At 42.1% G+C, this 12,495-nt stretch overlaps 1 protein-coding gene across 1 annotated transcript in view; it reads left to right on the plus strand.

Annotated features, from left to right (window-relative positions):
* SFI1 (SFI1 centrin binding protein) overlaps nt 1-10,515 on the plus strand; it is a 30,195-nt gene extending 19,680 nt beyond the window's left edge. The window contains exons 17-30 of the mRNA XM_075718684.1: nt 135-211; nt 878-980; nt 1,491-1,587; nt 2,249-2,409; nt 2,828-2,902; nt 3,186-3,260; nt 3,630-3,803; nt 4,673-4,806; nt 5,772-5,864; nt 7,042-7,303; nt 8,009-8,138; nt 8,923-9,046; nt 9,741-9,843; nt 10,388-10,515. Coding sequence (XP_075574799.1) covers nt 135-211; nt 878-980; nt 1,491-1,587; nt 2,249-2,409; nt 2,828-2,902; nt 3,186-3,260; nt 3,630-3,803; nt 4,673-4,806; nt 5,772-5,864; nt 7,042-7,303; nt 8,009-8,138; nt 8,923-9,046; nt 9,741-9,843; nt 10,388-10,495 — 1,716 coding nt within the window. The 3' untranslated portion in view covers nt 10,496-10,515. The remainder of the gene's footprint in view (nt 1-134; nt 212-877; nt 981-1,490; nt 1,588-2,248; nt 2,410-2,827; nt 2,903-3,185; nt 3,261-3,629; nt 3,804-4,672; nt 4,807-5,771; nt 5,865-7,041; nt 7,304-8,008; nt 8,139-8,922; nt 9,047-9,740; nt 9,844-10,387) is intronic.
* Nucleotides 10,516-12,495: the final 1,980 nt, after the last annotated feature.

Consider the following 12,495-nt stretch of genomic DNA (forward strand, 5'->3'; position numbering starts at 1 on the left):
CCTCATTTTTTTTTCCCTATACTCTATTGCCGCTACTACTCTACTAAGCTGCTTCTAAGAGTTTCCAGATGTCTTTTCTCCTCAGAGATGTTGGCAGTTGAGGGAGATTTTACCTCTCACTGCTTTTCTTGCAGAGTTACCAACATAACATACAGTGCATTCTATACCAAGTAGCTGAAAAGGAGAAACAACACACTAGAGTACTGCTATGGTAAGCCTGTGTTTCCTTGTGCAGCATGAGAGAGAAGTGACTGCACTGCAGTCAAATTACTCTTTTTCTTTCACTGCTACCATTGTAAATTTTTCAGTATTCAGTGCTGGGAATTGACTCTTCTGTGCATTGCTATTTCTGTGCAGGTCATCTAGCTAAAAGAAATCAACCTCTCCTGGATTGCCCTCAGTTTTGCTTTAATTTTTTTTTTTAATCTGTGTTTAGCCCCATGAGAGAAAGCAGACAGCAAACTGTATCATTCCCTGCAGTGCATGGATTCTGACTGCTATGATATTAAAGAAGCCTGGAGGATGCAGAGATTGTCTTGCATTATAGTGAGGAGAGCAATTAAAGATAATATCACTTCGTATTTGTTGTAGTTACTTTATTTTTAACTGTGTCATTTGTTTTTAGTGCTATACAACTTGAGCCACTTGCAGAGCCTAATTGACTCAGCTTAAGATGCTAGGCTTAAGGCTGTGTTCTGGTTTTGTGCTGCCTTCTCTTCAGCAAAGACCTGAAGGGGCAGAAGTTGATTGGCAAGACTGAGTTCATAGACATAGCTGGTTTTGGTTCCCCTGCAAATGGGAAGGTATCAAATGAATGAGTGAGAATCATTCTTAATGGGGGTTTTTTGTTTTTTTTTTTTATACATTTTACCTTCAGGCAGCTTCTGTGTACATGGAGAGAAAATGTCCTTGCTCTTATACATGAAGCTAAGGCAACTACTCTGGCAGATGAACACTACAGGAGAGCAATCCTGTCAAAGGTAGGGTCTGTATAGCAGATACCAAGGTCTAAGTACAGATGCTAGTTCAGGCAGGGGTCAGGTAACGTGATTAGAAGGACCAGAAACTTCATCTAAGAGCCACTACTAAGAAAGGTCTAAGAAGTGGGAGTCCCATCTTATTTTTACATGCATCTCTGAAACTGTTGTCTCTGAGTGAGTTCGTGGTTTTTCCTCTTCCTCTCTTTCTCCCCATTTCCTAGAAGGAAGGGAAAACCAGTAGTATGATACAGCATAGTAGTATTAGCTGGGGGTGGGGGGCAGACAGAGGGAGGGACAGAAAAGAAGAATGCCTTGAAAAATGCCAGGGGGACCTTCTGAAATACTACTGTATTTAATTTGTGGGAAATTTGCACTGTGTTGCTGAGCCTTATGTGAAAAATGAGATGGAAATTATTATGGTGTCAGCATTGTGGAGTACATTGCTTCCCCTTCCAAAGGACATTGCAGTGTCAGTCTGTATCCTGTCTCTTGTTTGCATTATATTTTTAGGTGTTGCTACAGTGGAGATATGCTGCCTCGCTACAAGTGTATTATCGTCAACAGAAGATGACAGCTGTGATAGAGGCCAGAAAACATTTGGATATAGGTGAGCTGATGGAGATACTAAATTCTCAAAAGACTTAGCTATCTGTGTAGGATCCTTAGAAAGACATGGCTTAGCAGGCCAGTCTTTTGTGTCATCTGTACAGATGAAATGACTGGATTAAGCCTACAAAGGACGTCCCCATAAAATGGAGAATGATGTGAGACTCCAGTGATCTGTTGAAGGCTTCTTGTGTGACTTTTGCTTCTCTGTTGATTCCTTGCCTATATAAGGGATGGTAACACTTCCTTCCTCAAAGGAATTTTCCATTACTAATTTTGAGAAGCTCAGATGTGTCTGTTTTGAGGACAGTGCAAGTAATCTTATCAATTACTGCTTCAGTCTTTCTCTAGTAATTAATACAGAAAGGCCCTCAAACTCTGCAAGCATTTTCATGGTAGCAGCCATGTTCTTGACATGAGGACTCTGAAGCACAAAGAGGGCAAATAATTTCCTAAAGATTGTAAATATGTCAATGGCAGCAGGTCACTGTCATGGCTCACTGTCCGTTACCTGAAGTGTTTCACGATCCTTCTTCCTAGTGCTGAGTATTGTTAGTGTTAAGTATTGCTAAAACAGTCTGGAGGAGTAGCTGATTGCTTGATACTTCCTGAGATTAATAGTCTCCTTTTGGTACATTAGTTCATTTATCCTCTCCTAACAGTGCATTTACAGACCCTGTTTCTTCACTGGAAGGAATTAACTAGGGAGTCTCTGATGCTGAGGGCTCAGCAGCACACAGCAGGACAGCACCACCAGCAGCACCTACTCCAGAAGTACCTGGTGAAATGGAAGAAATATCATCAGCGATGCCTTGGGAAAATGGTGAGAAGGATCTGCAACCTCCCCAGCCAGTATCCAGGGTGGGGAGTTGTGGGTGTGGAAGAGCAGGCCATGTCCCCTAGTGAAGGGAATGGTACTCTTGGCTGAGGAGGAGCATGACAGCCTTGTGCATTGAGAAGGAAGGAATATGCCTGTGTCTTACCTGAAGAAGCTTTGATAGAACTTAACACGAGATGACAAGCTGGGCTTGCCATGTGTGGGATCATTTACTGTTAACAAAATCCTTGTTGAGCTCATAGATACTTGCAAATGGGGTAGGGCACTTAGATATTGAGGGTGGCCTCAACAGAACAAAGGGAGGGTGATAAAGGATGTTTGGTACATGTTCTACTCTAGCAGCATTTGGCTCAGATAAATGGGGTTTGTCTGCAAGTGACTCACTATTTTGATGGCCTTACAGCTACTACAGAGACAGGGAGATCAGCTAATGACTCGTAGACTTTGCTCTGCTTCCTTCTCTCGCTGGAAGACACAGGTAAGGAATTGTCCCCTGGGTAGGTAGCTAGCTCCCTGATGATCCTTATCCCTTCCTCTCCTTCATACTGTATTTACACATGAGGACAAAAAACGTTTGCTTAAACCTTTTCTGGATTTTTGGTTCACAAGAGACACCTTGCTGGTGTGAGTGGGTGAACTGAGTAGGTTATTCTGCTCTGGCTCCATCAGCATTTCCTGTTTGGTTGATGCTCTGCCTGGCATTTCTGGTGTGGCACACGTACTCCTAACCTGGTTGCTGTGCAATTTTTTTTACCTGATAGCTGTTGCAGCAGCAATGGGAAAAGCGGAAGACAGTGCAAGCATTGTGGCACTGGTCCCTTTCATTGCAGAGGAAGGTAAGAGTGTGTCAGGGTCGGGGCAGACAAGTGAATTTGCAGATGTGCAGATTTGACTGCGATCAGCAGAGTGCACATTGAATATCTGTTTCCTTTCATCTTTGGGGTGCTATATGTTATTTTAGGATGCTGGAAAACTGTCCTTAAATCCTCTTATCAGATTAAAAAATTTGCACGTTTTTCCCCATCTGGCCTCAGCTGACTTAAATCCCTGTCCCTTTGTCCTTGTGGTAGTTAGTGTCCTGCTGTTGCTGTAGCTCTTGTCTATTGCTTTCCAGTGGAAGGGAAGGTGTTCCTGTCTGCAGGGGGAGTCCCTGGTCGGGAGCCTGTCTTTGTAACACTCGCAGCTATCTGCTGTTCGTGTTGTAGGTATTTGATGCTTGGCTCAGATTTGCCAAGGGGCAACAGCAGAAGAAAGATCGCATTGAAAAAGCCACAGGAGTTTACCACACTACTGTTCTGAAAGAAGGTGTAACCCAGGTCTTGAGATACACCATTGGCATGGAACAGTTGGGACAGCTCCAAGCCCAGCACCCGCTGAAGGTGAAAGAGACAAGCGATTGCTCAGATACATCCAGGACTGGTCTGCTCTGATCCTCCTCTCTGTGTGTGTGTGTTCGTGTGTATGTATGTATCTTGGAGCCCTACATCTCGGCTCCTGTTTGGATCCGACATATACTTTTACCTGTGGTTCAAAGCAAAACACCCTGTCCTTTCATTCAGCTGAGACTAGAGCACTTCAGACTTGTGCTGCTAATTGGGAACCTTTCTTAATGAACCTTTCTTATTTCGAAACTGGTCAATTCCTACCGTAGGCAATATAACTGGAAGAAACCTTTGCCTGTGGGTAGGGTCTGGGCTCTAAATGCTGTGCTAGAATGAAGAATTAGAGGCTGCCCCTAATCCTGTCTTAGCTTTAGCACCACTTAGACCTTCAAATATGGGCTAGTGTCACTTCTGCCTTGAGTATCAGCCCAGCCCTATGTGTGGAAAGGAAGATAGGAATGCCTGTATTGATTTCTCTCTTCCTGCTCCTGGGTAGCTTTCCCAGCTCTTTTCCAGGTTTTCAAGACACTAGTTGTTCCATTTGCTAATGTGCAGCCTGCCTCATTGCAGAAGTACCCAGCTAATTCTCTTACACAAATGTTACCACAGTGGACCTGCTAATTTAGCTTAGAGAGCTGGTATGGCTGTGAGGTCATCAGAAATCTCGGTTCCTTTCTGCAGTGGTCTTCTCCTTGGGTGGCGTGCTGTTGCTTCCTACTCTTAAGCATCAAATGCTCTACTGTTCTTTGTGTTGGCAGGCAGCCTACAACCTTCAGCAGTCAGTGTATCGTTGTGCCATGCTGTGGAAACAGAAGGCTCTCTCCAAGAAAATAAATAAGCCTTGTTCTTTTCTGCCACCTCTGAAGAAGCAAGTGACATTTAAAATGCCTGATGTTAACCCTGAGACAAGAGGACATTCAGCAGAGGAAGAGCCATGGCCTTCAAAATGCAGTCATCTACCACTTCACCTTGCTGATGGGAACTCAATTCTCAGTGATCTGCGAGTGTAAAGTTCTAGTCCCTCCTGCATTTCTCTGGCATATATGTAGTTTTGCATCTATGTAGTCTATCTGTCTGTGTCTCTGTCATTTTTGTATTTCCAAGCTTTCACACTGATGACTGTTAGTTCCACACAGCTTCCCTAACTCTTTCTCTGACCCTGCATCATACGGTTGGCGTTGCAGAGTCATGCAAGAGCTGCTGCATAATGCATACATCAGCCCACAAATAATGAAAGAATTTGTGACTTCATACTTACGTATCAGCAATGGGTAGAATCAGCTCAGCTATATACTTTCCACTACACGTTTCTCAATATACAACTATGAATTCATGGAGTGTTGGTCATTTGTCATAGGAACAGTTATGCAGAGAAACGTTTGAAAGATGTATGTGGTGGGACTTTTACCATCATGAGAGCTTATCTTGCCCAAGTGACCTAGAGCTGCCACTGAAGCTCTTTTTTTTTGACTGAAGTTGTATATAGGGTCTGATGAAATCATAAACATCAAGATCCTGGCTGTGTAGAAACTGAACTTTCTTCTTGCCCCTTTCTTTGCCTTGGGGAAGCTATTCCTTAAAAAATTCTTACTGATCATGGGGCAATTGCAAGGAAGAATCTTCCATGAAGTTTCTCAGTCTGGGACAGGAGCTTTACAGGGAAATAAGGCAACAGCTTCACATTTCTTTAAGCTAGCATATGCTGCCAAAAGTAGTTCTGCCTTGTTCAGTTCTGTCCCTTCCACCACTCCTCGTGTTGGCACAATCATTCATATGGTGAACCAGATTGTGACATTAATATGGATCGAAAATTAATCTCTAAAAATTATTATTGTATGCAAGGGGAATGATGCAGAGCAGGGATGAATGACAGAATAGGACTGTTCTTTAGCTGCAATGCCAGCTTATGCCAACTTAAAATAATCATGAATCTGGAGCGTTACTGGTTCTGTTTGTTCTTTTCAGAAATGGTGTTCGAGCAAGGTTACCACCACAGAGGCCTGACTTCCTTCTGGAATCAAGAGAAAGCAAGGAACTGCTGGGACCTCCTTTTACTAGGTAGAAAATCTGTTTTTAAAAGTAAAGAAAAAGAGGGTGACTTACAGTGGGCCTTATGCTGTGCTTATCCCCTCAAATCCCCTTACCTTCATAATACAGAACATTCAGTAATTATGGGACTGTGCATTACTCTATACTATCAAAAGGCCATGGTGACCTTAAAAACTTCGGGTCTCTTATATAAAGCAGACAAGAATAATGGAACTTTCAAGTTAAATAGCAACCCAGGCTTTTTTTTCATTAGTGACAGATTTTGAGGGAAAGATAAGGCACATAACTTGTTTCCAAAATTAATGGGCTTATTTAATAAGTAAAGTTTCCTTTTCTGTCAGTCTTGCCATAAACTCAGAAGTTTGGGTTGTGCTTTTGGCTTATAGATTATATTTGCTCCACAACAGGTCTGGGTCTGGATTTAACTAATCTACTGGGGAATCATTAATGATTCTGGTAATTCAGAGCCAGAACTGAATATTTCTCTCTGTCTTGGCTGAATCAACTTTGCTGCTCTAAAAGGAGCTACTTCTTTATTTTTACTTTCTCCAAAAGGTGCTGCTGAAATTGTTAAACTAAGCATGGTTTCACTGTCTTGAGTGTTCTGTACCTGTTTTAGTTATGGTATCACTTCTTAGCCCTGAAAGTGATGGAGCTGAAACTGCTCTTGCTACAGAAGCTGAAATTGCTTTGAAGCAGATGTTTAGACTGAACTTTTTTTTTGTGAAACTGTTCTGTAATTAGCTTTAGAGAAGGGAAATAGCTATCCATTTCCTGTCAAAACCAATCTGACATCACTGCTTCTGCTCCCCTCTCTCTCTCTTGTCCCCAAACCAAAATAAGGCAGGATTTTGTTAATGGGTTGAATTCACAGCTCTCAAAAAAATTGTTTCAGCCTGGATTAATGTGGAGGATTTGGAGCAGGACAGGTAGGAGTAATGGAAACCTTAACTGCTTTGCTGCTTTTTGCGGCTTTTTAAACTATTGTGATGGGTTTTCTCTTTTTTTTTTTTTCCTTTTTTTTTTTTTAAACTGGGGTTTCCCCTGCATAGTAAAGCAGCTAACTGGACAGCTGTATGTAAGGGAATAACAAGATTCCCCCTTTTTTTTTTTTTGCACTGACTGCTGCAAATGACAAGACCAACAGGTTGCAATGTACAGGGACCTCATCCTTCTTCCTTTACAGATCAGAGGCACCCTTTCAGCAAACATCTGTGAACAAATGTTCTGCGCAGACTGGGAACTTAAAGCTAACACCTCAAATGGAAGAAAGTACCTGTAAATGTCTATCTCAAATGGGCAATACCACTCATTCCTATCCATCTCTCACACATGCTGCTCTCCCATCTGTACCACTGTGGACACAAGATGTGCACCATGCTGTTCAGAGGCCAGAGCTATGGTCTCCCTCATCTTTCATGCACCAAACGAAAGCTGGAGCAGAAATGGTGAGCGTATTGCTGAAGGAAAAATTAGTGTACTTACTGGGCTACTGTCAACATGCATGCTGCTTATTGCTGGTTTTTCCCATGGCTCCCTAGACTGCCCATCTGGTTGTTGAGCTACTCTTTTCCTGTTCTAGCTATCATCTTAAAAGCTGACCAAATTAACTGGCTCTGAATGCCCAAGAACTGTTTACCACCAGTCCGAAGCAGTATTTCACTAGCTGACCAACCCATGTGTGTGTTGTACTGTAATTCACGCCTTTTTTCCTGGTCTTGTGTCCTTCCTAGCAGGATGCTTTTCCTAGCAATTGACTTGAGAGTGCTGCTTCTTCAAAGAGTTCAGAGCAGTTAGTTTGCCAACCAGATTACAGGGATTTAAGAGTAACTCAGTTTAGTAGCAGTGGCTATGGCCAAGAGTCTCAAAAATTGAAATTCATTTTACCTGCAAGTAGGTGCTTGCATTTTAAACTCCTCTGTTCCACACAGAATGGGAGGTGTTAATCTTGATGAAATATCTCCATGCTAGAAATGGAGGAGCCCATTTCTTAAGCTCTGCTGCTTCTGTGGTATTTTGAGAGGGGCTCAGCGAATACGGGGGATGTCTGAGTGAGAGTAGGGCTTAGTAGGTTAGGTGCATCCTACTCGTAGGGCTTACTCAAGAAAACCCTTCTGAGGAGAAAAGAAACCAGTATCATTCTGACCTTGTAGAGACATCAGCCTGTAAGTGGTCACAAAGGAGCTTATTCCCAAGACTCTCAACAGGACTCTGTGGAGAAGTTGCGACCAAACTTGCTGTCACCTGAAGACTTGGTGGGAAAATGGAGTTACCAAATGGCAGGTGGGTCCTCAGATCTAAACTGTAGCAGTTGTGTGTCCTCCTCCAATACATGCAAGACTGCAAGTCAACTCCACAAAATGTAAGGGAGACAAGGCAGTCTTGTATGCCTGCATCAGGAGGTGAAGAGTATCAGTCATTCCTTTTCAGGATGCTAATAGTTTTATGGACTCTGCTGAATCAGGAGGCTAAAGCCCTGTTCTAGGGATTGAAGGATGAGAACTGCTAGGGGTCGGCTTCTTTTAGCAAGAATGTGCTCAAGTGCTGGGCCATTCATGTATGCAAGGCTGAAGGTACAGCAGAACTCGCTTCAGGAGGCAAGAATTCACCCAGCAAAGGTCTCTTTAAGTTTTCCTTGTACTTACAGTATGGTTGTAAAGGGTGTCTAAGCACCTTTCAACATGGTGTTTTTAATGATGCAAGGGCACAAAATTTGTGTTCCACAGGACTAGACTCAACTACTTACTTCTAGAGTAGATGTAAAACACTGAATCATGAATAGGCCAAAATAGCATTTGTAGTACTAAACCATTTGCTAGAGCATTTCTTATCTTTTTTTTGTATGTTAAACTGAGTCTTGAGAGCTTGTAATGCTGTCAGGGCTCCTGCCCTCTAGCTGTACCTGATCTTCTGGGTGAATAGGTACATGTCACAGGGTGACAAAATGTGTGAAAAGGACTCGGGAAGGTTCCATGTTTCCTGTCTACTAACCTGACTTTCCTTGATTAGAAGAAACAGCGTAAGTCTGCTCTACTTGCATTGCTTGTGCCTTTTATCTTCCATTCAGCTGAAAGGGAAGAAAGGGAGCACGGTTCCAGAGAAGAAATGGTGTTACAGAGAAAGCTGGAGGTTGAACTCCAACACATCCAACAGCAGATGCAGTACTACTTCAGCAGGAAGCAAGAACTCAAGTATGTTGCAAAGGGCCTTTAGCCAGCCTTTCTTCATGCTGTCAACTCAATATTGCATTTTTTGTATGTATCTACTTTGAAAATAACTAGTCTGTTCACAGCAGAAGTGTGAAACAGAGAAAAGTTCTAGATATTTTTACTTTCTCCTTTTCAGAGTTCACTGCAAGTGGGAGAGAGTACATGCACTTCTTTTGTAGTCAGCAAGTGGTTTAATTATGCCTTTGGCAGCTACTGGAGAAAGCATGGCAAGGGTATCATTGGGTGCAATCTGAAGGCAGTACAAACGAACTTGGCAGAGCAGCTGAAATTTAGCTTTTAGTTCTTTTATCATGAGGAGTGAAGACTTAGCTTTCTCAACTGTCAAAAAAAAAAAAAAAAAAAAAAAGGCTGTGGTTTCACAACCCCGAGAAGACATTTACAAAAATGCTTAAAAGAAAGCGGGGCTTGGAGGGGATTCAACTGTCAGGGAAGGAAGGAACCAGGGACTAGGAGTAGGAAATGGAGACAACAGCTTTCAGAGAGATTTCTCTGCTTTCCAGCATCTTTTTTTCTTTTAAATTATTTTAGACTTCTATCATTCACTGGTTTCAGACATAAAATTGGGTCTTATTGAAAGTATCAATTGCAGGTCTAAGTTGGCTTAGACTGTTGAGCTCCTAATTGGGATAAGAATCCTTCTAATCCATTTTATCAGGTCCTGTCAGCAGCAGGCACAGATTCTACAGAAGTGGCTAGAAATGAGCGTGCAACCAGAGGACCAAGATGGTGTACAAGGAGTTGAGGAAGAATTGGATCAGGTGTGTAAACATCAAACAAATTGAAGTTACTTAAGTGATTATCAGCCTAAAGGCTGATAGTAGTTGTGAGGAATTGTATAGTAAGCTGTTATTAAAATGCCAAGAGAAGGGAAACTTCTAATCAGAAGTGGGCCGTTGAGCAGAACAGACTGCTGTGTAGAGGCATCTTCCTATTGGTTCAGAAATGTAACTCCAGCTGCAATAGACCTTTCTAAGGCTATTTCTAAGCTACACAGCAGACTTTAGTAGATTCAGTCTCAAACTTTTTTCTGTGATTTCTCAGGACAGTGTAGCTACACTACAGTGACTGCACCTGCATTGCTCAGTCCCCAGGTTCATACAGCCATGTGCATGGGTACTGCACCGCTACCTCTAGCTGGTACTTGGCTCTTCCCAAGTGACAATCCTGCCACTTAATGGTTCTTAAGTGGGATAATATAAAGGCTGCTAGAGCTCATTCAGTCTTCCTCTGTCAAAAAGATGGAAGACTAAATGCTGTCTGTCTTGCTGTACAAACACCTTATGCAATTGTCTTCACTTTCAGCTGCAGGTGAGGATCTACGCACTCACTGAAGCACAACGCAAAGAGAGACATCATGTGCAGAAACTGGTTGCCCGCCTGCGTGATATCCAGATTGCTCTGGATATATAATGCATCTCAACCAATTCTCCAGCTCACGGGTAGAACTTTTTGCCCCTTTTATAGCAGGGGAGGATGGAAGAGATGTATACATTCTCTTAGTCTATGTATGGCATTTTTATTTTATAAATGAACTTAAATATTTTTGCTTGTTTTGTTTTGTTACTACAGCTGGTTAAAAACCAAACCAAACAGGAGCTAAACATACCTCATGCTGCACTCACGATACCTAGTTTAGGTTACCCTGACATTTCAGAAAGATAAGCAACACTGATAAGACTCTTTATTTCAAAATGTTTGCAATTAAATGAGTTAATGTCAGTAAGTCATACACTTTGATGTACAAAAATACCGTGCTACTGATACAGTTGAAGAATTAAATGGATTCTCCATGCAGGAGAAATTCACAGCATTATCAGTACCCTCTAGGAACTTTGCTTTCACTTCCAGGGCGTGTTGCTGACCACTGCATAACAAGTAATGTTTGTTAATCAGCTAGCTCTGCACAGTATTAAGACCATCACAGAAACAGCCACTTGCATGCTGAATCCTCTCCTCCTTAGATTTCCAATAAAGCAAACATCAGGTAACCCATCCTACATTACTAGGCCAACAGTAACCTTCACATACTGTGGATGATGATGCTGAGTAGGAAGAAATTAAAGCTTAAAGTAGCTTTGGCTGTGTCTGGATGCCATAGACCCCAGTGGAAAAGGGGCAAAAGATTCAGTCATTTTTTTTTTTTTTTCTCATCCACTGGAACAAATTTGCTTTCTACTGTTAACATGATGTTGAAGTTTAGTCAAAAGGCTAGTCATAGCTTTATCCTCTTGAGGTTGACATTTGCCTTAGTCTTTTCTCACTCTCAATGGTTTAAAAAAGTGCACATTTCTAAAACCTGTATATGGTAATGTACTGCTGCAGGTGTAAACTTGCTAATGCCAAGAAGTTTAACGACAAAGGTGGCTGAGAGCCACTTCAAGCTTTCAGACTCCTCCCTGTGTAAAGTGAGGAAATACTGACTCTCAGAGCCAAATGAACTTTCTCCTGCTTGTCACCCAAACAGCCACCATCATCTGAGTCATGGCTGGGCTACATCACTTAGAGGCAGTTTATCATCATGTCTTTCCTGATGACAAGCATACAGGGCTTGGCAAACTGGGCATTTGTACAACAAAATTATATTCTGGTTTCTGCAGTGCATACACAGAAGATAAGTTTTTCTTTAGGAAATCAGAGCTGGTCAAAGCCTACCATCTCCTTGAAGTAGCAGAAAACACACCCAAGGCTCAAGCAAGGAAGTAATATGAGAAATCTTTCAGCACGCAGAAAGGCAGGTTTCATAAGCATGTCCACTCCAACAAGCTCTGGACAGCAAAGTCAGTTCTAAATGTTTGAGTGCCTGGAGTTGGAACAGTTTATTCCCTAAAAACAATTGACACATTGCTTTAAAACTCAATTCCTTTTCTTCACTTTGGCACTAGTTTCTGTCAGTGCCATGTAATGCCACATTCAGCAGATCCAAGGTGTTAGATTTTAATTCTCCTTGACATGAAATTGCAAAGCGGCTCTAAAGTTTTGCTGCTTCAGCATAGAGCTTTCAGCCCCCAGCACATTCCTAGCATTAAGTATGAGGGCAGAAGTCAGAGCAGGTGTGAGTTTTTTTTATATTTTGGGTAAGGTTAAATTGTTGCCAGTCCATTGTAAAAACAGTGAGGTTGGCACCTGGGAGGCAACTCAGGATTGCTTCAGAGATCCATAATATTTTTATACACAGTCAATACACAGGGCATTTCACTCCGTGCAATAAAAATTGGTCCTGAAGTATCTGAAACTGTTCTGTAAGTAGAGGAATTAATTCTTCAGAAATTTGTTTGACAAAGCAACAATGAAGATACATAGCAGAAAATAAAAACATATTTTGGCTGCCATCTCATTGCATCACACGAGAAAAACATCCCCTATGTCTTCTAACCCCTTAATCCAAGAGGTGAAGTAACCGTCTCATACAA

This window comes from Pelecanus crispus, chromosome 11, assembly GCF_030463565.1.
Source record: "Pelecanus crispus isolate bPelCri1 chromosome 11, bPelCri1.pri, whole genome shotgun sequence".
In the NCBI taxonomy this organism is placed as follows: Eukaryota; Metazoa; Chordata; class Aves; order Pelecaniformes; family Pelecanidae; genus Pelecanus; species Pelecanus crispus.